The following is a 24,444-nucleotide window of genomic DNA, read 5'->3' as shown; positions in this document are numbered from 1 at the left end:
GATGGATGGATGGATGGATGGATGGATGGATGGATGGATGGATGGATGGACGGAGGACGGACGGACGGATGGACGCGTCCCCTTTGAAATGGGGTGGTGGTAGTTGCCAGCATGCTCGGGTTTTTTCTTTATATTTCTTTAGCGGTGTAATAAATCGGTCTATAAATTCGCCACTTCCCTTAAATACAATTTAATCCTACACTTCTAACCTTAGGCAACCGCTCTGCTTTTCAGCCACCAATCTTCCAGTTGCTTTTTGCTAACTTTTACCTCAGTTTCATTCACATCACCATTGTTATCTCCAAACTTTCGGGCCTCAGGGAGAGTGACTGTGCCTGCATCGACATTCGAATCGATACCCCCACATTCGAGTACAAGATCTTCAGTTATTTCTATAGATTTACCACACACTGTATGTGTTATCGTCTTCGTTAAATTTCTTTTTGTAGCTTCGCATTCTAAGACGCCCTCATTTAGCTTCAAAGAGTAGAGCACTGCCTCTTGATTTATCATAGAACGATTCCCTCCTGATTTGCCTTTTCCAATTTCGATATAGTTCTACAACCTGCTTCTTTTCCAGAATTAATCCAGTTTTAATCTGTCGCGTTTTTTACCTGCCGCTTAAAGGTTGTTTATTCTTCCATCCTTGTTTGCTGCATACCTACTGGTTTTTTGTGTATGGCGCATCAAAGCCTTAGTCGCTTTTGCGCCACAAAACTCAGTATAACTAATAACCTACTGGTTATAGTTTCCTATAGTCATTTTCCGCCACTGTGAGTCATCGCTCTTTCGATATAATCATTTAAATGCCTTAACTGCCCACCTGTTATCATCCAATTTCCTCAGGCGTTCTTCATATAATATTTTACTCTGAGCTTCCCGTGCTTCGAATGATTCCCAGCCCACATCCCCCTGTACTGCCTCGTTTGTGGTTTTAGCCGCCGCGGTGGCTCAGTGGTTATGGCGCTCGGCTGCTGACGCGAAAGACGCGGATTCGATCCCGGCCGCGGTGGTCGCATTTCGATGGAAACGAAATTTTAGAGGCCCATTTACTGTGCGATGTCAGTGCGCGTTAAAGAACCCCAGGTGTTCGAAATTTCCGAAGAACTTCACCACGGCGTCCCTCATAGCCTGAGTCGCCTTGGGACGTTAAACCCCCCAAAACCAAACCGTTTGTGGTTTTGCCGTAAGCACCTTGTGCTGATCTTCCAACAGCTCTCTGATTTATTTCTAGTCTGGACTGAACTTCTGCCCTGAGGCACAAAACTGCATACCCTAAAGTAAGCCCTACCACCAATATTCCTCTGCAAATACTTGTTGTCCCCCCGTAATGCCGTACGTACGTTTCATTATCGCGGCATCTCGAACCTTTCGCCCTAACAGTGTTCGTGCCTTTCCGAAGCGTCACCAGGCGGCCACAGCCCGTACATATGTGCTTTGAATATGACAAATAGACATATCGTTTCGTGATGCTGACAACGCTGTGGACAATGGACGAGCAGAGTGGCCTATAATTCAAACTCTTTATTGGGTAGGCTTGCTCCCACCAAAAACTGAACAGCTCGGTGGTAGTGGTTGTGGTGAAAAACCTTATTTAGAAAGGGTGATTAGAAGACCGGTCCTCGTGGGCGGGGTCCTCAGTCGAGGACTCCGATAGCTGCTGCTATTCTGCGGGCCCGAGCGATCAGCGGGTCAGGTGGGTTGGGCGGCGTTGCATGACGGTCAGTGAGAGGGTATTGTCGACGGGAAGAAGGTGTGCTTGTGGTGGAGGTTCGGGCAGGAGTTCGTCTGGAGCTCTTGATAGGGATGGGTGGGGTGGTGGAACTGTTCTTTTGTAGTATTCGAGGATGTGCGAGTATGAGTGGCTGGGCGGCGGTAGCAACAAGCGTGCTCGGCGGCCCTCGAACAGGATGCCTGCCGCTATCGGCCGCGCTCAATTTAAAGCTGCCAAGGAACCTTCGAGACAAGGCATCAAAAGCAAGTGCAACAATCTGGAGCAATGTGGAAGTAGCTGTGCGCAATTCCAATCATTCGAGAGAGATCTGGTCTCTAGTCGCGTCCCAAACAAAATTATAGAGTGCCAGCGGCTTTGAGCGTGAACAGTACAAAGCTTCGCGGCACACTTCAAAAACCAGCCCGAAGCGCCACAACTCGAACATGCATGCTTTGAATACAACATATAGGCATATACGCATTTAATCACAACACATTGCATGAAACGCCGCGGCGATGGCCATGAGTTCTCGACATTCAGCGTTCTCTCAGGCACAGGTCTGCAACATTCTTTCAGTTTCAGAGCTTGCACGTGTCTTGCACGTGCCCCATTAAACGAGGAGGAATGCAGACGCTCCATAGACCGTGCAAGCACTGCACAGAATATCTGCGGCCTTCCCGTGGCTTCCTCAATGGGAGCCCTTGCGTCGTGACAGCTTATTTCCCGTTCTGATGGAGAAAGCTAGCCTTGTGCACTTGTCCGCCCACGAACGTTTAAATAGTTTTAATTCTTTTTTCTGACAACCCGGTTTAGTAGTCGTGTTCAACACACGACTAAGAAGTGCTCATTTGCCTCTTCTATTTGCACTGGCTAAACGTATATGTTAAAGGCCCCGTTTACCAGAAAATCCGGTGTCGGAGTTGTGAGCAAAAAAAATCCCGGACATGGCTGGGGCAGGTGGTCCCCATAGAGCAACATAGGAGGGAGGCGGGCCACCTAGGTCACATGACCATGCGACGTCACAACAACCTGCCGTCCGTATTGCAGGCAAATGCCCATCATGGCAGGTGGCAGTAAAATTAATGATTGGTCGCCCGGGAAGAGCAACCTGGGCCGCACAAGGCCCACCGCTGGGATCACCTGCCATTGCAGGGGAGCGACGCATCCAACACTGCGCCAGGAGGGGTATGAGGACTCCCAGGGATCTATGAATGTAAAGCAGAGAATGACCAACTGTGCCTATATGGGCATTAACTCAATAAGCTATCGTGTGATACCCTTCTGGCAGAGCTTAACTGTCCACTCCAATTTTATTTAGATTACCAGTCTTATTCAGAAGGCAGATGGCACAGATTTTGACCGAGTCTTTACTCTCTGTGCCGTTGTACCGGCAGCCTTGCCTGGAATTTTTCGACACCTGCGTGTTCAGGCGAGTTAGGCAGATGCACATTCATTCTGTTCCAAAATCATTATTTCTTAATCCACACGTTTACCTTGCCGGTTAAATTAGTACAGAGCGAAAACTCTTGTCTAAATTGACCGAACTGCGTGTTCCGCAGCTCCCAAAGCCGCTGTGACCAGGAAGTCAAAAAAATCACGATGAAATCCTATGCGTTTAACAGCGCATGCTTACATTCAGAGCATTTTTAACCGAATGTTACCACTAGATATCGCGTGTTCAGCCCGAAACATGCCCAGAACATGTTCTAGACAAACCTTTTGCCCTCTGTACATGACTGCGCGCATAGGAAATGTTCGTAAAGAGACATTATATTTTGGATCCATTTCCCGAATATAAATGACCCAGTAAAACTCTAGTTTGGGCAAGTTGGTTCATGTTGAAAGAAAAACTGGTAATGGCGCAAGAAACGGGGACACAGAAGGCACACAAAAGACAGGACTGAAGAAACCCGGGCACCACGACCTTTTCGCGTCCGAGACAGACGACTGGCAGAGCAGCGGTGAAGACGCTCAAGAATATGCCAACGAAGATGTGGTCAGAGTAACGTGCACAAAGTGCAACACGGATGCCTGCCCACCGGTGCAGCACATGTTGTGGGACTGCCCTGGCTACCATGACATCAGCAGAAAACACCTCAAAAGACATCGCCACATATGCCCGGACTATGTACACCGAGCAACGACGCTGGGGCCCGACCCGCGCTACTCTTCCTCTGGGAGTTTGCAAGTGAGGCATGTGATCACCCTGTACCCTCTCCCTAGAATAGGCCTCTGTGCCAGCTCCATTTAAACAAGATTACTCACCTCAACACAAGCAAACTATTTCGAACTGGATGCCGAACAAATCAGAAAGCCAGCACGCAATCTGGTTGCCACATATTTCCGCTGCTGAAAATCACGCTTACGTTTCGACGCCATCGGCCCGAGACGAGCATTTCTCGAGCAGATTAAAATATTAAATATTAAGATTTTGGCGGCCTCTTTGGTCGTTCAGGCATTACGATGTAGCATATGCGACGCACAAAAAAATAATAGAAACCCCACTCTTGATTTGCGTCGCAGGGCCCTTTAAATGCTTACGGAACTCACAAACAGCAAAACAGATTATACTCCTCGCGGCTACGACATGCATGACAGATTCGAGATGGGCAGCGTCGGCACTCGCCGGCAGTGCGATTTTGAGAGTGTAGCAAAGGGTAGAGAGAGAACTTATTTTTCATTTTTCAGCCAATGTCCGAGCCTACTAAGACATATATCTAATCTTCCTCTATAGTCAGATACAACACATCTATTTATTAGAGCGTAAACCTTACTTGCTCCATTGAGCGAAAACCCGTCTCTCTCTCTCCCTTTCTCTGAGTTAACACTCGATGGTACCCATAAAAGATGGCGTCCTCATGCAACCTGGCAGGTGGCACCTGCCATCCCAGGGCAGTGGCGCACCGCTTAACTGCTGCACCACTGCGCCAGGGGTGCATGGCGTGAGGACTCCCAGAACAAACGAATGTAAAAAGAATGACCAGTTCCGCACATTTACAACCACCTGGAACCACATTTCTCACATTTACAACCATCTGGAACGAAATGACTTCTTCTTTTCAAATCAGCATGGTTTTAGGAAAGGCTACTCATGTGATACCCAGATATTTGAATTTACTACTGACCTGCATTTCAACATGGATGATAACCAGCAAACAGATTGCATTTTTTTAGATTTCTCAAAAGCATTTGACAGAGTTGCACATGGCCGGCTTTTTACAAAATTATCTACCCTTTCCCTTGATTCCCTCACATTATCTTGGCTTCGAAACTTTCTCTCATTACGTCAGCAATTCACAGTTGTCAACGGCTCTTCCTCATCCCTATGTGACGTAACCTCAGGCGTACCACAGGGAAGCGTACTTGGACCCTTACTTTTTCTAATCTACATTAACGACCTTCCCACTAACATTTCATCCCGTTTACGCCTTTTCGCAGACGACTGTGTTGTTTACCGTAAGATCGCTTCTGAGACTGACCACCTGACCCTTCAAAATGACCTTGACACTATTGTTGATTGGTGTCAAAACTGGCAAATGATTCTTAACCCTAATAAATGTAAATCAATGACTTTTAGCCGCAAGCATGTTGTTTCTAACTTCATATACTCTATAAATAATACCTCTCTATCAAGGGTTACGTCGTACAAATACCTTGGAGTTCAGTTCACACCAAATCTTTCATGGTCTTCTCATATTTCTGCAGTCTGCAACAAAGCGTCGAGGACATTAGGTTTCATACGCCGGAACCTTCGAAACTCACCTAGCTCCGTTCGAAAACTTGCATATTTTACATTTGTTCGCCCACAGCTGGAATTTATCTCACCTATATGGTCTCCCCATCAAAAATATCTCATAGATATGCTCGAGTCCATTCAAAGCAGAGCTGCCCGGTACATTTTTAGCAATTATAGTCCCCTCGCAAGTGTATCCCAGCTTAAATACCTTAATGACATACAGATACTTGAAATTCGTCGCTCCATTTCACTTCTGTGTTTATTCCATAAACATGTTCACACCCGTCCTTCGTTGTTACCGCTGGCATCACCTTTCCGCTCTTCACAACGCTTACACAATCAACTCAGCTTCAACCGGATATATGGGAAGACCCTGTCGTTTAATTCCTCTGCATTACCTAGAGCAATAAAACTCTGGAATGATCTTCCTGACAACATAATCTCTTTCATTGATCCTGGTGAGTTTAAAAAACATCTATGTATACATTTATTGCCATAGTGATGTTCGAAATGTACAACAGTTTCATTTGTTCTTTACGTTGTTTCGTGTCTGATGTTATTTTAACTCGGTTTTGTATAAATTTCGTGTTCCTTTCTTGTATTTGACTTGTACCGCGTTCTTGCACCGATATTATGGTTTTTTTTTTCCATCTGTATGTACCTTAGATTTGCCCCCCTCACCCAATGCTCTTCGGGGCCTGTGAGGTACTAATAAATAAATAAATATATAAATAAATAAATAAATAAATAAATAAATAAATAAATAAATATGGGCAGTAACCCATTAACTATTGCGTCATATCGTTAAGACGGAGCGTGGGCCGCGGTACGACGGCGACTGCCCTCAGAAAGTTAACGCGCAGATCAGAAGGGGTGCGGCGGCTACGTAGAGCCGTGCATAGGTAGAATTGCCAGCTGCGTGGCATCGGGTTACACTGCGCTCACACAGTGAGCGGGCGGGCTTGCGTCTTCTCACACGTAAGCAGCCTTACGTGTCTCTGCCGACCTTTTTTTTTGTTAACTCTGCAGTGAAGATCCGCCCGCATTCAGAGCCGTCACACAAAATTCCTCCTAGACAAACATTACTAGTCCGTTGTTAAGGCTTTCCTTGTTAGTAAACAAGCTAATCACGAGTCGAAATTATAAGCTCAAGTATTTAGATTTTTCTGGCTTGTTTGATGTAGTCAAACATTAAAAAGCTGATTTCGTTCGCTGTTGCGATTTGTCTGCGGAGTAATACAGGACGATGCCGCCTGTACCCTTTGTTTCAAACTGTAATTCTTTTTTTTTTGTAACATGTATTAAAGGCTAATATTCTACTAGAGCAGACGTGCCTGCTGCAGTTAACTTTTTTTCGCGACCTGCCCGTTCTATAAACCCTAAACTCTGCGCGCATTTTGCTTGGAAAGTATGGTGAAAAATTGTAGGAGCGTAGCATGTTGGGCCAGCATACAGGTGCATGGTAGGTGCGTCGTGCTTGTGAATTCCTTTTCTTGTGCACGCGTCCTGTCCCGCTGGTTCTCTACCTGGTATGGTGAAAAGCTCCTTTGCAGGAAATCCGTCCCAAGAACTTCAGTTCCACACCAAGAGCGGTGTGCTCAAAGCATCGAAAGAGCCAGACGGTGCCATCCTGCTTGACTTGCCAGCGAGGACTTCGGTGACAGTGGTGAGTGTTCGATCTGATTCGAAGGCTACCAATACCTTGTGCTTTTGGGTCATTCCACGCCAACGCACCAGATTTTGCGCTCGACCGTCCTCGATTTCTTCCCGAAAGTTATGGCTGTTTATCGCACTATCGAAAGTAACGAATTCCCTCAATATTATTGTGGGAAAAATTTTCCAAAGTGATGTATTTTGCAGTGGAGTGAAAAACTAAGTGCCATTTAAAAATTACTAAAATTATTTCTTTTTTTTTCTACACTCGACATTTTTTCTCAAAAATGTGGAAATGCTTTATATATTTTAGCTTACTATTTTAGCCCAAAATGTGCCATTTATTAATTTTTCAGAAAACTCACGCGACATTCGTGAGTGATAAAAAATGATTCTTAGACTGTCTACGATCCATGATGTCTTGGATCCATGATAAAAATATTTAAACTCGAATAGAACAGGGGAGCTTACTGGAAAAAAAAATTCTGAGATGCAAAAGGGTGCCATTAGCCGCGTATTCAGCGTATGCAGCCGGTTACATAACTAATACGATTGTAATAATGCTGACCGATTTTTATCAGAGCAATTTTTGCTTTCGGCGAGAAACAAATCCTAGCACGGCTGCGGCGCTGCTCGAAATCGTAATCTCACTTTCAGGCGTTCATGCTCCCACGTCCTCCTCGTAGCCGGCACCAGCTCTTCTCACGTGAAGTGCTTGCACGAGCAGTGGCGGGCTCTCGACGTATGAACCACCAGTTGTTCGCCTAATAAAACAGATGGAATACAGTCCTGATCCAAAATACAGAAAAAAAGGCATCTTACGGTGCACCAGCGGAGCACCCAGCGAGGTCAGGTGCCGAGGCACGTTGTTCACGTAAAGGTGTCACTGATAAAATTTTCCCGAGGCCACAGGTTTAGTCACATACTAAAGTCACCCCAGGAAATATGAGAGAGCTAGGTTGTGCACTGAACGTCATGAGCCGATAGATTATCTTGTAGAATGCGTTTTTTTTCTCGAAATCGTCTGAAATAATATATAGTCGGCCGGTACAGACATGGACAGAAGTAACGAAACGGCTGGTTAAACGGACGATTCTCAAGGCAACCGATCTTCCTCAGTGGTCAAAGTACGCAGTCTATGTCAGCCAACTTGCTCCCACTATCAAATAGCTGCTTCGGAGCTATCTCCCGGTGTGCTTACCCAGTTCTGTTGCCAATACACTTCTCTTTACTTCATCATGTTTACTCAGCTGATGCGATTAAACCAACACGCCGTTAGTCACGGCTGAGTCAACCGATATTTGTTTCCCCCGCTGGCCCGCACACGTTTTCGTTTTGTTGCGGAAAGCCCACAGACTCTACTGATCAGTTAAGTAACTGTTGCAGCCCACTTACCATGAGTAGTGGCGCCCTAGAAAATAAACTCCTCGCTGTAAGTTATATACGACGATAAAACGCGACCAGTTTTGCTAAACGAACGCGCGACCATGGCAACCGCATTCTATTGTGTTACGCAACCACGCAGGACAAGACCAGAGAATGTTCACTTAATCTGGAAAGAAGCAACTTGTTTCTATAGCTGTCAGGGTCTACTTCAAAAGCAGATCACAAAACAGCTGTTGTGTTACTCTAAAAAATTTTTCCGCCTAAAACAAGAATTGCTCCGATGAAAACTGCTCACAGTAACTACAATCAAATTAGCTATGCGATAAGCCGTATTTTGTATTTTTACTTGGACCACCTCAGTATGAAATTTAAGCCTGCATACGTGGCAAAATCGCACTTTTTTGCAGCTTAATCCGGATTTTTTTCATTAACGTATTGTACTCCATTCGAGTTCAAACATTTTTGTCAAATAGTGCATGCCCCAGACAGCCGACGAAGCGTTTCATATTGCTCTCACATGTCGCGAACGTTTTCTGAAAAAAAAAAAAACTTTAAACATAGTATTTTTGGGCTGAAATAAATAACTAAAATATAAAGAAATAAACCATTTCCTGCTGGCTGTTAGTTCTTGGCTGGTACCAAAGTACAATTATTTTATATTGTTCAGGAAAATTTGTGAGCGCAGAAAAAAAAACTAAGCTTTTGTAATTTTTTAAATAAGAGCTCATTTTTCCCTCGTCTCAAAAATTCGAAGGGGTGGCACATGACCGCTAAAATTTTTTCGCCACAAAATTTTGAGAAAAATTACTTTTGACAGTCTTATGAAGAGAAACACAATTTTTGAAGAATTCGGGGAGAGTCGAGCTCAAAGTCTGATGCGTTTGGCGTGGAATGAACATTTTGAGAAAAATGATGAGATGGTGCAGCACAACTGACACTTGTGCAGCAAGGAAAGCACCCATGACGGCGGAAAGACAGACTTAACACACAGAGAAGCATGTCTTGTGTTTCCTCTCCCATGTGTCACGTTTTTTTTTTGCGCTGAATTTTCACCGTTAGAGAGTTTTAGTGTAGCGGAGACGTATTAGCTTAGACGTATACCGGATTAAAGGGTGCGCGTTGCGCTGGAACTACTACAAGAGGACTCGCAGCGCAAGAGGACTCCTAGCAACTGCACCCCCTCTTAGAGCACTCCCTAATGACGCCTCTGCAACGCAATATGGATAGTAAGGTTCTTCGCATAGCTGGCGAAAATTGAGAGCGACCAGAGACCTGCGATAAAGGTGGGTTTATCCAGCTAAATCGAAACGGTAACAAAAAAACGTCGGTAACAAAAAAGCGCACCTAAAGTTTGCCCCTTCTGCACCAGCGCCGCCTCTCTCCTGGCGGTAATTTCCGAACTTCTGTCCGGGCACGTCGCCGGTGGAGCGCCTTGAGTCAGCAGCGTCTCGACTGGTACGCGTGCTGCCAACCTCGCACCGCTGGCACTCTCTCTTTCATTGTAAGCACGTGCCGGCCTGCTCGCACAAAAGAGGGGTTGCTGCTCATTGTGAGTCATGGCTGGAATTCCGCGGCGTTCAAAGAGCCGAAAAAGTTATTGTTGTGTTGGGGACTGTCACAAAGTTCTCTGAACACCAAGGACCAGGAGCTGCCGGTGGAATTCTACAGATTTCCTGGACATGTCATACATTACTGAAAAAAAATGAATATTGGTAAACTGTAAGGTACTGTAATAGAAATAGTGAAGGTAATGGTCCATCCTTTCAATGTGTAGCAAAACCTTTTAAAATTTTTCCATCGCTCGCATCGAGCAGTTGACGATAGCAAAATGTTAATAACAAAAATGCAAGCCTATAGATGGGAGATTGTTATAGCCAAATTTTTCAATATATAAAAAAATGTGTTCATACAGTTTGTCCCGTTGAAAAATGGTTTTGTCCGGAATTGATGAGTATAAATGGTTGAGAACAAGAGACGGCAAGCCTGAATAACTGCTGTGCGCAGGGTCAAGTAAGCTTTTTCTCTTGCTAAACATGTTTGGTATGTTGCACGTGTAATATTATTTCTGGAAAGTTTTCGTTTTAATTTAATCAGCGTGCAATGTTTTGTATTAGAGCTCGCGCTTTTTTATTTTTTTTTGTCAGTAAAGTCCTCCGCCGGCCAGGTAATGCAAAAAATTATTTTGCAGACTGACATCAACTGCGTTATGCAGGCGCGTGTGAGGTAAGGTCAGTTATCGCCTCATTGTTCCGACGTGTGACGCCTGGCTCAATTTACGAAGTTACTTTACCAATGTCAAAAGTTTCTAAAATTAAAAGTAGTCAAAATGTTCGCTTGTACATGAATGGGCATCTGCATATGAGTGATGGCTCTGCTTATAAATAAATTGTTTTGGTGGTGCGCCTGCGCTGTCATCGGCATTAAAATAAATATACGAACCGTTTATCTCAATGAAAGTGATTAACCAAGCTAGAGCATTTTTTCTGTTAGCCAAAAGCGAGCAACTGGTAGGAGCATTTCGTGCGTGTTTTCGTTTTTATATTCAGCCACGCGTATCGCCTTATGGGCACTTCATTTTATGGTCAAATAAAAATTATATTCATTATTATGCAGCGAAAAACGTAACGAAATTCCAACTATTTGGCCAACAGAATTGCGTACACTCAGTTGCTCAGCCACCTAAAAAAAAAATTAAGTATTATACGAAAATGACCGTGCCAAAAAAATATTTACCTCGAATTGCACATCTTAATGACCTTGCCATTTACTTGCGACACAAATTTCACCGTTACGGTAACGGCGTTTTCGTCAACAATCTGCTCCACGGAGTGGACCTGATCCACTAGCAGTGTTCGTTTTCTCAAGTTTGCGCTGTGAAAGAAAATTTCGCTGTCCACTATTTCTTTGGATCTACATCTCAGTGTACTGTCGAGATAGAAACAAATGCAAACAGCACGGCGTCTATCACGCTCCGCTGTTAGAATTTATTTACGTCACGCTTATACTTGGCTCGCAACACAAATACACTAGAGACATCCATGATACAAAAATATACCGCTCTAACATCTTTTTGTTACCGCCCAAGTACAAGCGCATCGAAGATAAATTTCAACTGCTAAGCGCTGTTCGCCTTTCTTTCTATCGCACCTGTACATTTTCCTAATCATGCGAAGCTCATCAGCGTTCAAGCACGAGGGAAAAAGCACGCGACTGCGCAAACACATTTGTAGGCAGCTCAACGCGTGCAAAGCACGCGCAGAGCTGGCCTTTTTCAAGAGAAAGCGCGCTACTCGCGTAGCCACTCAGTGGGAGGGATGACCGGCCGTGGCCTGTCCGGTCAGTTGTGAGGAGTCGGCCGGAGAGGGCGCTTTTCACTGCCCCCCCCCTCCGAAGCTGCTGTCTCCTACTGGTCACCAAGACAGTCTCCACTGTGGTGGCTCGGGCATACCGCCAGAAGGTGTGGCGCGATATACAACATAGTGAAGCCTTTGCTTGCCAGCAAAAATGGAACGTACGTTGGTGAATGATTTTCTCTCACATGCCGCCGCAATCCACGCTGCCATCCCGGTTCCGGCAGGAAGAGGCGAAGTACCGGAGCCTCCTCGACGTGAGTGGAGCGGCGTTTCCTCATCCTTCTTTGTCGCCCGCGCCACTGCCATTATACAGGGTGGTTCACCTAACACTTCACACAAGTTTTAAAAATATGTGCTTTCTGAGTTAGAAGAACGCTTTTTTCGCCATAGCATTGCCAGCGATGTAGCGCATCAGAATACAGCTAGGACGTGCAAACGAGCAAGCTGGTTAACTAATATTTAGCAGTTAACTTTTAACTAAACCGTTAGGCTCCTTAATTAGCTAGAGGCGTGTAGCCCACCGTAAGCAATATCCATATCAGTATTTAGAATTTCGAAAACGCGGTTACCCGCGGTGCTGTGGCCCGACAAATTTTGGCTACATCGAGCCAAAATACATGCGCTTTGGAGAAGCTTAAGGGCAAAGAAACCTCTCCAGTGCACGTAACTCATCGAAATTGCCAAAGTTTGTTGGGCCACACCGCCAAGGGTAACCATGTTTTCAAAATTATGAAAAATTGTAAAACTAAAACTGTGCTTACAATATGGATATTATTTGCGGTGGGCTACATGTCACTTAATAATTAAGGTGCCTAACAGTAATAGTTAAAAAGTTTACTATTCAATATTAGTACCAGCCTGATAGTTAGCACGGCTTAGCTGTATTCTGATGCGCTACACCGCTGACAATGCTTTGCCGAAAAAGCGCTCTTCTCACCCAAAAAGCCTATTTTTAAAAATTGTGCAGTCTTAGGTGAAGCACCCTGTATAGTGCGCCCAGTATGAAAGTGCACGCTAACGGCGTTTCGTTCTGGCGTCGATTTTGCTGGGACAATTGCAGGCGACGCCCTTATACGATACAAACTCTCTATACAAGCTCTCAACGCGTGCACATATTGCACTTCGGCAGAGAAAGGTTGTCGTGCGTAAATAGTAATCCGATTTAAAATTATACCGATTCATTGATCTGAATTGAATGTCAAGTGTGCAAGTGTGAGACAAAGTGTCGTGAGGTAGCAAAGATTTTATCGGCTTGCTTGAAGTCGTGGCGGTTTTTCCCAGTGTTTTTGTGCCTGTGCCTTGTACAGAAAGTTGCGCCTCTAGCTGCAGTTGCATCCGCAAAATGTGTCAAATTAAAGCTGACCTCCAAAGACGCGATTAAAGTTCTTGTTGAAAAATGCAGACGTGGCAATAGCTAGCGCATGTTTCGTGTATATATATGCTTGATCGAGCCCGACAGCTAGAGCTCTTGGGCTGGTTGTGCCAGACCTCATGGAAACTAGGGTATATCGATCCTCTGCTTTTTTCTCTCGGGAAAATACGCAATATGCCGTGATAACGGCTATTTTTATACATCTGTTGCTTCGCAACACTGGCGGTACCAACGCCTTTCGCTTCATGACACTTCTCTGCATTTCTTCTCGGACGTCAAAGCGCCGACCTCTACTGTCTTTTGCTGGTGCGAGAATGCACTCCTGACAACGAACTCAGAACACGCACAAATTATGTTGTGCGGCGGGTTAATGCAACGGTGTACAGTCGTTTGACGTCACTTTGGGAGCTTATAGCTATGACCTATAGGACGAGTAGTAATGGTGTCAAATTGGTACGCAGAATACAGCACCTCTAAATGACACAGATGCCTCCAACCTGCCCCCATTATACTTTAAACGTAAGGACCATTTCATTTGCTACACTACTAAAGTGTTTGGCAGCCTGTCCGCCAGAGTATGAGTGCACGCGCAGTGCCGTCGTGAATAGAGTAGGCTTATATGGAAAACTATTTAACTCAGTCGGGTTCGGCGGAATGCTTTCTAGCGAAACATAAATAGGGGACAAGGCAGACCATAGTAGAAGAAAGAAAGGCTAGCATAGAAGAAAGAAGAGAGTTAAAGAAAACATGAACCAAGTAGCCCTAAAAAACACGCTGCTGAAAAGAAGTGCCTTTGTGAGGAAAACAAAAGTTCTGAGGACATTTAAGTCAGCTTTCGTGGAGGAATGCGAAAGCATGTGTTTTGAGGAAAGGAAACGTTTTTTTACTAAAGAAAAGGGCGCAGTAGCTCTCACATCTCGACATAATTTACATTTTGCTTCCACATTTTTCGGACACCTTTTCGCCGACATAGCCTGGTAATACTTTGGCATTAATAAATTAAATTTGAATCCAGGGGGACGTCTTAGTTGACATTAATACACCACTCAGAGGAAAATATTTACAGAAAAATTTAATGATTCCTCGTGTGTCTAGTAGATAGCAATCATGGCCTCCAGATGTGAAATGCCTTGACTTGCGGGTTCCTTCCACAGTATCCTTGAAGACGCCAGTGAAATCACAACTTGCCTCTTGGTTCTCCGCAACAGCAGGTCACGCGACATAGACGATCTCAAAATTCTGCCGGTAAAATATGTAGCTAATGCAATTAGCCCAGCCTCAGAACACATCTTAGTTGTTGCCTCGAGTATGCAGTGTTTTCCCGAGCAATGAATGCGGACTGCCAAAGTAATTAACCGTTGTTCATAAAGGTGGAGACAAAAATGACCTATCGAATTATTGCCCAATTTCTATTCCCTCCTTTTTCTCGAAGTGTTTTAAAAAAAAACATACTATGCAGGCGAATGCCGAGTTTCAGCGAGAAATGCAACATATTAACGCTTAGCCAGCATGCTTTTAGGAAAAATTTCTCGACAAAAACTTCACTTCTAACACAAAAATAACTAATTATAGAGCTCTTTGAACGAAGCCTTTCCACTCTCAACATTTTTATTGACTCTTCGAAAGAGTTCGATCGCATCAATCACAAAACAATTTTGGCCAAACTCGAGCACTGTGGTTTCGGCGGATAATTTCTTCAAATAATTCCTCAGTTCCTTCCTCCGTTCCCGTGTCCAACAAGTAACAGTAAACAACGAGTTATAAAATTTTAAACGCCTCTCTTCTGGTGTTCCGCAGGGCAATGTCTTGGGACCACCGCTTTTCTTCATTTTTGCCAACGACACAGGACATAGTCTGCATAAGGAATCTTAAGGACATAGTCTGCATAAGTAAGATTCCAGCTTTTGTCATTTACGCAAGTGGCAACACTCAGTTCTTCCGGTCTGCGCAGGTGCGAGATCTAGAACAGCAAGCTACAGATGGTTTGCGTCTACTCAAGTGAATGGTCTGAATCAAATGCGATAATCATAAAAATGGAAAAAAGCAAATTTGTAGTTTCTAGGCCTCGTAATCGCAGATTTGCCTAAAGGTGGGCCTTTCACTCATTCCAACAGCTCCTGCGGTCAAAAGTCTATGACTAGGAGTGCTTTTTAATGAAACTTTATCATGGGATGAACACGCTCAAATGGTCGGGGGCAAGTAGTTGCAGGTTGTTGGTATAGTCTCCCGTCACCATCCCCGTGGTTCCCTTGGCACTTAGAAGTGCTCTTTTTGGGAATGCTCCGCCCGGCACCTCCCTCCACTCGATGCAAAAAATTACCTTGGGCCCAATTTCGAAAAGAAATTCTGGCTACGGGCCTGCATCCAGTCCACAGTTTTGACGTCGCTGACTGGGAGGATATAGTGGTCACACTATGGGCAGTTGTTTGCCTATAGTGTGTGCAGACTTAAAGGACTATAGACACTTAATTTTATTGCGCGTTTTCTTCCGTCAAACGATTCGTTAGATTAGAATACATAGATTACTGGGTGGTATTTGCGTACAACCACCAAATAATTTATGATTCAATTTCTTCTCTCATGCTGTTTCTGTTTTGTTTTCATCGACCGAACGACGGCTGTGACGTCAAGTTGATGTTTTGGTTGCTTGATCGACTAGAAAAATTTTAATATAATCGCTGACTTGTAGTTTTAATTCACTACAACGTTTAAACCAGCCTCTTCAAAGACCTGGAATGACAAAAACTACCTGTCAGCGATTATATTACAGTCTTTCTAGTGCATCACGTGACCACAACATCAATTTGACGTCACAGTCGTTCGGTCGATGAAACCCAAACAGCGTAAAGAAAAAATTCAATTATAAATAATTTAGTGGTCTTACACGAATACCACAGGGTGCTTCGTGTATACGAATGTCTAACGGTGACTTCCAATCGCAGAGTTGGAGCACTTCTGGAGCAACATTTCCTACTCTTTTCGGAGCAACTCTATTCAAAACGCAGATCTGAGCCACGGATCGCGTCTTCCAATCGTAGATAGGGAGCGGTTGCCGAGCCGAGATTGCTCCGTGGAGCAGTCGGGACTGCTCCGCCGAAATCGGCGGATCCGACCGGAAGTTTGTGTGACGTTCTTATTCAGCGGCGATAGCGGCGCCCTACATGCTCTGGCCTGCATGCTCTGGCCAGAGCAAGTGTACTAATAATAATAATTAATAATAATTGGTTTTTGGGGAAAGGAAATGGCGCAGTATCTGTCTCAATTATCGTTGGACACCTGAACCGCGCCGTAAGGGAAGGGATAAGGGAGGGAGTGAAAGAAGAAAGGAAGAAAGGGGTGCCGTAGTGGAGGGCTCCGGAATAATTTCGACCACCTGGGGATCTTTAACGTGCACTGACATCGCACAGCACACGGGCGCCTCAGCGTTTTTCCTCCATAAAAACGCAGCCGCCGTGGTCGGGTTCGAACCCGGGAACTCCGGATCAGTAGTCGAGCGCCCTAACCACTGAGCCACCGCGGCGGGTGGAGCAAGTGTACTCCAATCGCAATTTCAGGTCGCGCGCTCTGCGCCGGATTCAGGCGCTCTGTCACAGAGCGTGCAGACCGCTCCGGGCCTGCGATTGGAATTCACCATAACGCATCGTTTGAAAGAAGAAAACACACAAGCAAACATTTGGCGTTTATAGTCGTTTAAAAGCAGCTTCGCGCTTCTGCAGGCTGTGCTCGGCGACGTCCCGACGGCTGAGCTGCGTTACTCGGCCGAAGAGAAGAAGCTTGTGGTGCGCCTGCATGACCGCTGCACGAGGTGAGAACTATCTGGTGCTCTCACTGCCGCCGTACTCGGAGGAAACGCTTGTAGCACATGGCACCTTTACTAGACAGCGCTTGGAAGCGCTGAATCTTCGGTGGCAGCCTCAGCGAGTCGAATCCTGCCACATTATTTTGCCTTTGGCTTCTGGCGCACAACGCAGACGGCTATGGGTGAACAACAGAACGGAGCAGTTTTACGAGCATATATAGCGCCTCAAAGATGTTTTTCGTGGATGTCGAGAAAAGTGGATTTGGGATTCTTGCGCCTTGCACGGTTCATGGTTCTCGGGAGGCGTTGCTTCAGGTGGAGAGCGAAGAGCGATACGGCCTCCGTACAGGGTTCGCGGAGGTTTTGAGGAGGCGCGCCCGCACCATGGACTTGGGAGCGGTTTCGCGACAAGCGGTGGTTACGCGCAGGTCTCAACTGGAAGCGCTGAAGCCGAGCCCTGCGGAAATGCTACGTGCCGAGAACGACAGCCGAGTGCGTGGCGTGGCTGTCACCGTTCGCGGCGGCGGTGACTACGACTTCCTCTCGCGCTACTTCAGCCCCTGGAACGGCATCCCCGAAGACCCTGTCACTGGTAATTAAGCTATGTTTGCCTAGTCCTTCTGGGAATTTCTGTCATTTTTTATTAGTCCCACCACAGTATTAGTATTAGTCCTGGGCAACCCGCGTGGGTGCCTATGGACCTCGCCGTGTGGCTATGGATGCGGTCCAGCCAGTGCTAATTCATGACAAATTCATGACAACGAATTTTTTTTTTCGAGAAGAGTCCGATAGAAGTTTGCATCACCAGCATGCACCACTACGAAGCACAAGGGTAGCACGTTCCTCGTAAACTTCCTCTTTTCATTCTTCCCAGGATCTGCCCACACTGTACTCGGTCCTTATTGGGCAGCCGTTCTCGGGAAGGAGGAGCTGAAAGGTAGGCTATTCTTAATATCTCGAACGTTATAATTCTCAGCTAAGCCAAATGATGCATTCGGTAAACACTAAACCATAAGTTAAGCGACGACATTTTATAGGAACAGCGCAAAATACATGTCGGGGCTACAAAAAGGAAAGACAACACATGTAGGAGTTCTGCTCCCTGTCCGGCGTGCTGTTCACATATGACTGCGAGCCAACTAGCCCAGCTTCGTATAGGCTTGCTAAACGGCAGCCGCTACATGGCGGCTTGGCAGCTTCTGCAGAGAACTGAGTCGCGGGTTTCATACCTGCCCGCGGCGGCCGCACTTAGATTATAAAAACGGAAAGGGACCTGTGAGCTGAATTGGGTGCACGTTAGGGAGCCTCGTGTGATCTTTTAATCTAAATTTAACTAGAGTCCTCGACTAAAACGTTCATCACAGCCAAGTGTAGTTTTAATTGGACGGAAAGATCCACGATTCTAAAGTTAAGCAACACCGACTTTAGCGTCTACACGAATCTATACTCATCGTGGTTTGTCCAGTGACACACCTGTGTTGATGCTTTTATGTGTGTACAGGCTGTCTCAGCTAAATGTTCCCAGGGTTTTCAAAAGGACGGAGCGTTCCACACGAATGGCCAGAACTTCATTGAAGACTTCACTGCCTGAGCTAACCTGATAGGTGACTTGAGGCGGGGGTCTTGACTATACTCCATCTCATAAGTTCCTTGCAGCGCTATAAAGGTAGAGATCTCCTAAGCCAATCAGGAGAGCGCGTTAAACGTGTTCTTCCCCACCTCGTGTGCGTGTCGTCTGTTCGCGGCGTACACAGATATGGTTAGAAGATGGTATAAATCGACGCCGTCTGCGTACCATAAGCTGATTCACGCTTACGTACGTTAAACGCAAGCATTTCGCGGAGAGTTACGCCATTTGCCACATCAGAAACCTTTAGCATGCCGTGTACCGTTTTTAGCGTTACCGGATTACCGGGAGCCCTCCCATCGCCAGTGCGCACGCGCTGATTGGCCCCGATGTGGCAGGCGCCCTCGCGCAGCTATCGGGTACCTGGCGCCACCTGGCGCCTTCAAGGTCATCTGCGCATGCGCACTGACGGCGTTCGGGTTCGAGGGTGGACACCCTGGAGGAAGGAAACAACTCAGGAGAGGCGATTACGTCGCATTTCTTGAACCCGGCTTGGATCATTGGCTTTCAATTGGAATTTGCAATTGGTTTGGTTTTATGGCCGCTTAACGTCCCAAAGCGACTCACACTATGAGGGACGCCGTAGTTGAGGGCTCCGGAAATTTCGACCACCAGGGATTCTTTAATGTGCACGGACATCGCACAGCGCGCGAGTGGGCACAGTAAATTCACCAGAAAATAAAAAATAAACGGATGCCGAAGTTTATTTTTGCATCCAGCTTCAACAGTGATGATTTTCTTTCACTGTGGCCTAAAGCGTTTCAAACTCAGTAACCTCCTAGGCCAGTATTTCATCATCATCAGCCTTACTACACACACTGCAGGGCAAAGGCCTCTCCCATGTCTCTCCAATTAACTCTGTCCTTTGCCAGTTGCATCCACCCTTTGCCTGCAAACTTCTTAATCTCATCCGCCCACCTAACCTTCTGCCGCTCCCTGCTACGCTTACTTTCTCTTGGAATCCGCTCCGTTACCCTTAAGGACCAGCGGTTATCTTCCCTTCGCATTTCAGGCCCGCCCATGCCCATTTCTTCCTCTTGATTTCGACTATAAGATGTCATTAACCCGCGTTTGTCCCTCACCCACTCTGCCCGCTTCCGGTCTCTTAACGTTACACCTGTAATTTTTCTTTCCATGGCTCGCTGCGTTGTTCTTAACTTAAGCTGAACTCTTTTCGTTAGCCTCCACGTTTCTGCCCCGTAGGTTAGTACCGGTAAGATACAGCTGTTGTACTCTTTTCTCTTGAGGGAAATTGGTAAACTGCCACTCATGATCTGAGAGAACCTGACATATGCGCTCCACCCCATTCCTATCCTTCTAGTTATTTCCCTCTCATGATCCGGATCAGCTGTTCAGGCTCTCGCTGCCAATTGTGAACTGCTGTTCCCTTGATAGACTGCTGAAAATTACCTTGGTTTTCTGCATGTTAATTTTTAGACCCAGCGTTCTGCTCTGCCTGTCTAACTCATTGATCATGATTTGCAGTTCACCTCCTGAGTGACTCAGCAAGGCAATGTGATCGGCGAATCGCAGATTATTTAGGTATTCTCCATTTACTCTTATTGCCAACTGTTCCCAATTCATGCCTCACAATACCTCCTGTAAACAGGCAGTGAATAGAATTGGCGAGATCGTGTCTCCTTGCCTGACGCCGTTCCTTATTGGAACTTTATTGCTGACTTTATGGAGGACTATAGTAGCTGTGTAGTTGCTATATATATCTTCCAGTATTTTTGACATAAGGCTCTTCTACCCCCTGATTACGCAATGCCTGTATTACTGCGGAGGTTTCCACTGAGTCGAATGCTTTCTCGTAATCAATGAAGGCTATATATAGAGGTTGGTTGTATTCTGCGCATTTCTCTTATCACCTGCTTGATAGTGTGAGTATGATCTATTCTGGAATATCCTTTACGAAAGCCTACCTGATCATTTGGTTGATTAAAGTCTAAGGTTGCCCTGACTCTAATAGCGATTACCTTAGTAAATACTTTGTAGGCAACGGATAGTAAGCTGATCGGTCTGTAATTTTTCAAGTCCTTGGCGTCTCCCTTCTTATGAATTAAGATAATGTTTGCATTCTTCCAAGCTTCTGGTACGGTCGAGGTCATAAGGCATTGCTTATACAGGGTGGCTAGTTTTTCTAGCACGATGTCCCCTCCATCCTTCAACAGATCTGCTGTTATGCGGTCCTCCCCAGCTGCTTTTCCCATTTCCATTGCTCCTAAGGCTTTCTTTACTTCCTCTTTCGTCACTGGCGGGATGACGCATTGCTATGCACTACTGTCTATCTCATTAACGCTCTGATTATATTGGCTACTGTACAGATTTGTGTAGAACTATTCGGCTACGTTAACTATCTTATCCATATTGCTAATCACATTGGCCTGCTTGTCTCTTAACGCATACATATGGTTTTTACCTATGCCTAGTTTCCTCTTCGCCGCTTTTAGGCTACCTCCGTTCTGTAGAGCATGCTCGATTCTCTCCATATTAAACTTCCTTATGTCGGCTACCTTGCGATTATTTATTAACTTCGATAGCTCTGTAAGTTCTATTCTGTCGATAGGGTTAGACGCCCTCATGCTTTGGCATTCTTAATCAGATCTTTCGTCTTCTGTGATAGCTTGCCGGTATCCTGTCGAACTGTCCTACCGCCTACTTCTACTGCGCACTCCGTAATGATGGCTGTCAGATTATCGTTCATTGTATGGACATCAAGATCGTCTTCCTCAGTTAAAGCCGAGTATCTGTTTTGCAGCGCTATCCTAAATTCCTGTACTTTCCCTCTTACGGCTAACTCGTTAATGGTCTTCCTCTTCACTAGCTTGTTCCGTTCCCTCTTCAAGTCTAAGCTATTTCGAGAGCTTACCATTCTGTGGTCGCTACAGCGCACCTTTCCGAGTACGGCCACATTCTGAACGATGCCAGGTTGAGCGCATATAGTATGAAGTCGATTTAATTTTTAGTCTCACCATTGGGGCTCTTCCAGGTCCACTTCCTGTTTTCCCGTTTGCGGGAGAAGGTATTCATGATCCGTAAATTACTTCTATCTGCGAATTCAACTAATAACTCTCCCCTGCTATTTCTAGAACCTATTCCGTAGTTACCGACCGCGTGGTCGTCAGCCTGCTTCTTGCCCACCTTCGCATTGAAGTCTCCCATCAGTACAATGTACTGCGATTTTTCTTTATTCATTGCCGCTTCTACGTCCTCATATAAACGTCTGGTCATCATGGCTGGATGTAGGCGCGTAGGCCTGCACCATTTTCAGCTTGTACCTCCTATTCAGCCTAATTACAATAGCTGCTACCCTCTCGTTAATACTATAGAACTCCTCTACGTTGCCAGCTATATCCTGATTAATGAGTAATTCAACACCTAGTTCTCGCCTATCCCCTAATCCTCGACAGCATAGTATGTGTCCGTCCTTTAGTACTGTATACGCCTCACCTGTACTCCTAACTTCGCTAAGCCCTATCACACCCCATTTAATTCCCGCTAGTTCCTCGAACAGCACTGCTAGGCTATCCTCACTAGATAAAATTCTAGTATTAAACGTTGCCAGGTTCAGATTCCAATGGCGGCCTGTCCGGAGCCAGAAATTCTTAGCACCCTCCGCTGCGTCACAGGTCTGACCACCGTTGTGGTCAGTTGCTCCGCAGCCGCTGGGGACTGAGGGCCGAGGGTTGATTGGTTTGTTCATAGAAGGTTGTGGCCAAGTACTACACCAGGGTGGCGAAGTCTTGTTCTGGTGAGGGAGTGCGTTGTCGGTTCTGGTCACCGAGATCAGGCCGCACCCCATGCAGGCCTCGTTATGCAATTCCATCGACACGCGGTTTTTTTTTTTAGTATTTAGTGCTCCACATGTAAAATGCGCTTTGGGTGGCTGTAATGGCAGGGAAACTGATTGTCCGCACCCTATCTGCATGGTAAACGGAAGGTGTTAGAGACCACCGGCGGCTCAGCCTAAGAGAGCCGTTTTAATAGGTATTCATGCGTGGGAGAATTCATCAAACTCTCCCGCAGCCCAGCTCGTCCCATGAATCACGGAGCGAAATTTGTAAAGGCCGAGCAACGCTCCCTGCGCACCTCTCCCCCCCCCCCCCACCCCCCCCTCTTAGGGGGAGGTTGGCGTCACCGCGCTAGGCATGACGTTTTTGTGACATGTGCATGCTACACCCTGGTGAGGCATAGAATTCTCCGCCGTGTGAAAAGCCCACTACAGAAGTCGGACCGCGGTCCTCCACCGAAGGTCTTGGCGTCGGCTTACGTACAAGGTGGGGGCTCACGGAGGTGTGTGGTTGGCTCGCGAGCGCGTGTTAAAAGCACACCAGCGGAAGCCGTCGCCTCGCACTCCGCCCCACTGCAACAAGTAATGAGATGGGGCAGTGCTTGTTCGAACCCATGGAGTCGCACTTAAAAACATCTGCCGACTCCCCAGCGAAGAGACATAACGGACACGAAGCGATTTGGTGTTTCGGGTAGTGTCTATAGCTGGGCAAGTTTTCGACAGTTTGATGCTACGAACAAGTCAGCCGCGGAACGGTTGAGTAGTGGCGCTGTTGACGGCTTGACGCGCACAGTGATGTGGGCAACCGGTCTTCGCAGCCCACCAAGCATCGGCCCGCGGAGGCGACCTCTTCCTCCGCGTTCCGACCGGCGGACATCGGCTCCAAATCGGAGGTGACGCCGCGGTGGTTCTCAGGGGGGAACTTCTCATCTGACGCGTCGGCAGCCGGAGTACGTCACCTGCCGCATCACGTGCGAAGGGCGCATGTGCGGCCCCTGTAAGCGGTGACAAAAGCGAGAACGATGCACTGCTGCATGGAGGGCCGCCGCAAGATGAACACATGCTTCGGTGACGTATATCCCTTGCTCAGGCCGTGTTCAGAATACGCGTTTTTTCTTTCCCGAAAAATATTAGCGGAGATGCATGCTTAAGATGCATTTTTAGCCCAAGAGAATGATATCTAGCTCGGCAAGAGACGTTGTGAAGCTTCGTCTGATGTTTTATACTGGCAGATTTTCGTTTCGTCCTAGACGCTGCCACATTTATCGTGACGCATATGTGCAACCCACGGTGTATTTACATGCAGACTTTTTTTTTTCTCTTATGCTTGGTTTGTGAGTGTAATAAAAGCAAAATAAATATGGCATCAGATTCTTCCACACTACGGCACAGTAGTGCTTTCATGCACACCGAATCACGGCCGGACAGCAGAGGCGGCGGAAACGCGCGCCGACGACGCTCGAGTCCGGCCGTGACCAAGCGTGAAACTACTGCGCGTGCGTGCGAGTGGCTTCGGAGCAAACGGAGGTGGAGCCAAAAAAAAAAAAAACGTGAGAGGGCCGCGCATCCTCTTCCTCCTCCTCCAAGCAGATCTGGCAGCAGCGCTGCAGTTTTGAGGCAGCTCGGAATTTATTCGGATGCGCGAGCGGCTACTTCGGCTGCGCATCGCGCGTTGGGGTGGACGCGTCTATTCGAAATAGCAGCGCTTTCCGCTCCGACGTCGATGCGCTGCCTCGACCCCATCACAATGCTGTGAATTCAGTGGTGGGAATGAGCAAGAGTGCCTTAGAGCAGGTGCCATCCGTTCCGTAGCAGACACGTGCACACGAGCTTCTGAATAGAAGGTCAAAACATAACTTACAGCCTTTTATTCATCAAAGTACTTCTCATAGCTGCCACGAAACAAAATACAGCTAAGCACACACCAGCAGATGAAAATAAAATTGCATATGACGAACAATTACCTATAGAACTTTACCATAGAATAATTTGTTTTTTCCACGGTTATCAA

The 24,444-nt window shown here is 46.4% G+C and overlaps 1 protein-coding gene across 1 annotated transcript in view; it reads left to right on the top strand.

Annotated features, from left to right (window-relative positions):
• Positions 1 to 23,817, top strand: part of LOC144114442 (phenazine biosynthesis-like domain-containing protein) — a 44,445-nt gene extending 20,628 nt beyond the window's left edge. Inside the window, exons 4-9 of the mRNA XM_077648187.1 lie at positions 7,004 to 7,116; positions 12,067 to 12,096; positions 16,931 to 17,019; positions 17,442 to 17,605; positions 17,888 to 17,950; positions 23,252 to 23,817. Of these exons, the coding sequence (XP_077504313.1) occupies positions 7,004 to 7,116; positions 12,067 to 12,096; positions 16,931 to 17,019; positions 17,442 to 17,605; positions 17,888 to 17,950; positions 23,252 to 23,367 (575 nt within the window). The 3' untranslated portion in view covers positions 23,368 to 23,817. The remainder of the gene's footprint in view (positions 1 to 7,003; positions 7,117 to 12,066; positions 12,097 to 16,930; positions 17,020 to 17,441; positions 17,606 to 17,887; positions 17,951 to 23,251) is intronic.
• Positions 23,818 to 24,444: the final 627 nt, after the last annotated feature.

The sequence above is a fragment of the Amblyomma americanum genome, chromosome 1, assembly GCF_052857255.1.
Source record: "Amblyomma americanum isolate KBUSLIRL-KWMA chromosome 1, ASM5285725v1, whole genome shotgun sequence".
NCBI lineage: Eukaryota > Metazoa > Arthropoda > Arachnida > Ixodida > Ixodidae > Amblyomma > Amblyomma americanum.
This window is presented reverse-complemented; position numbering and strand designations above follow the sequence as displayed.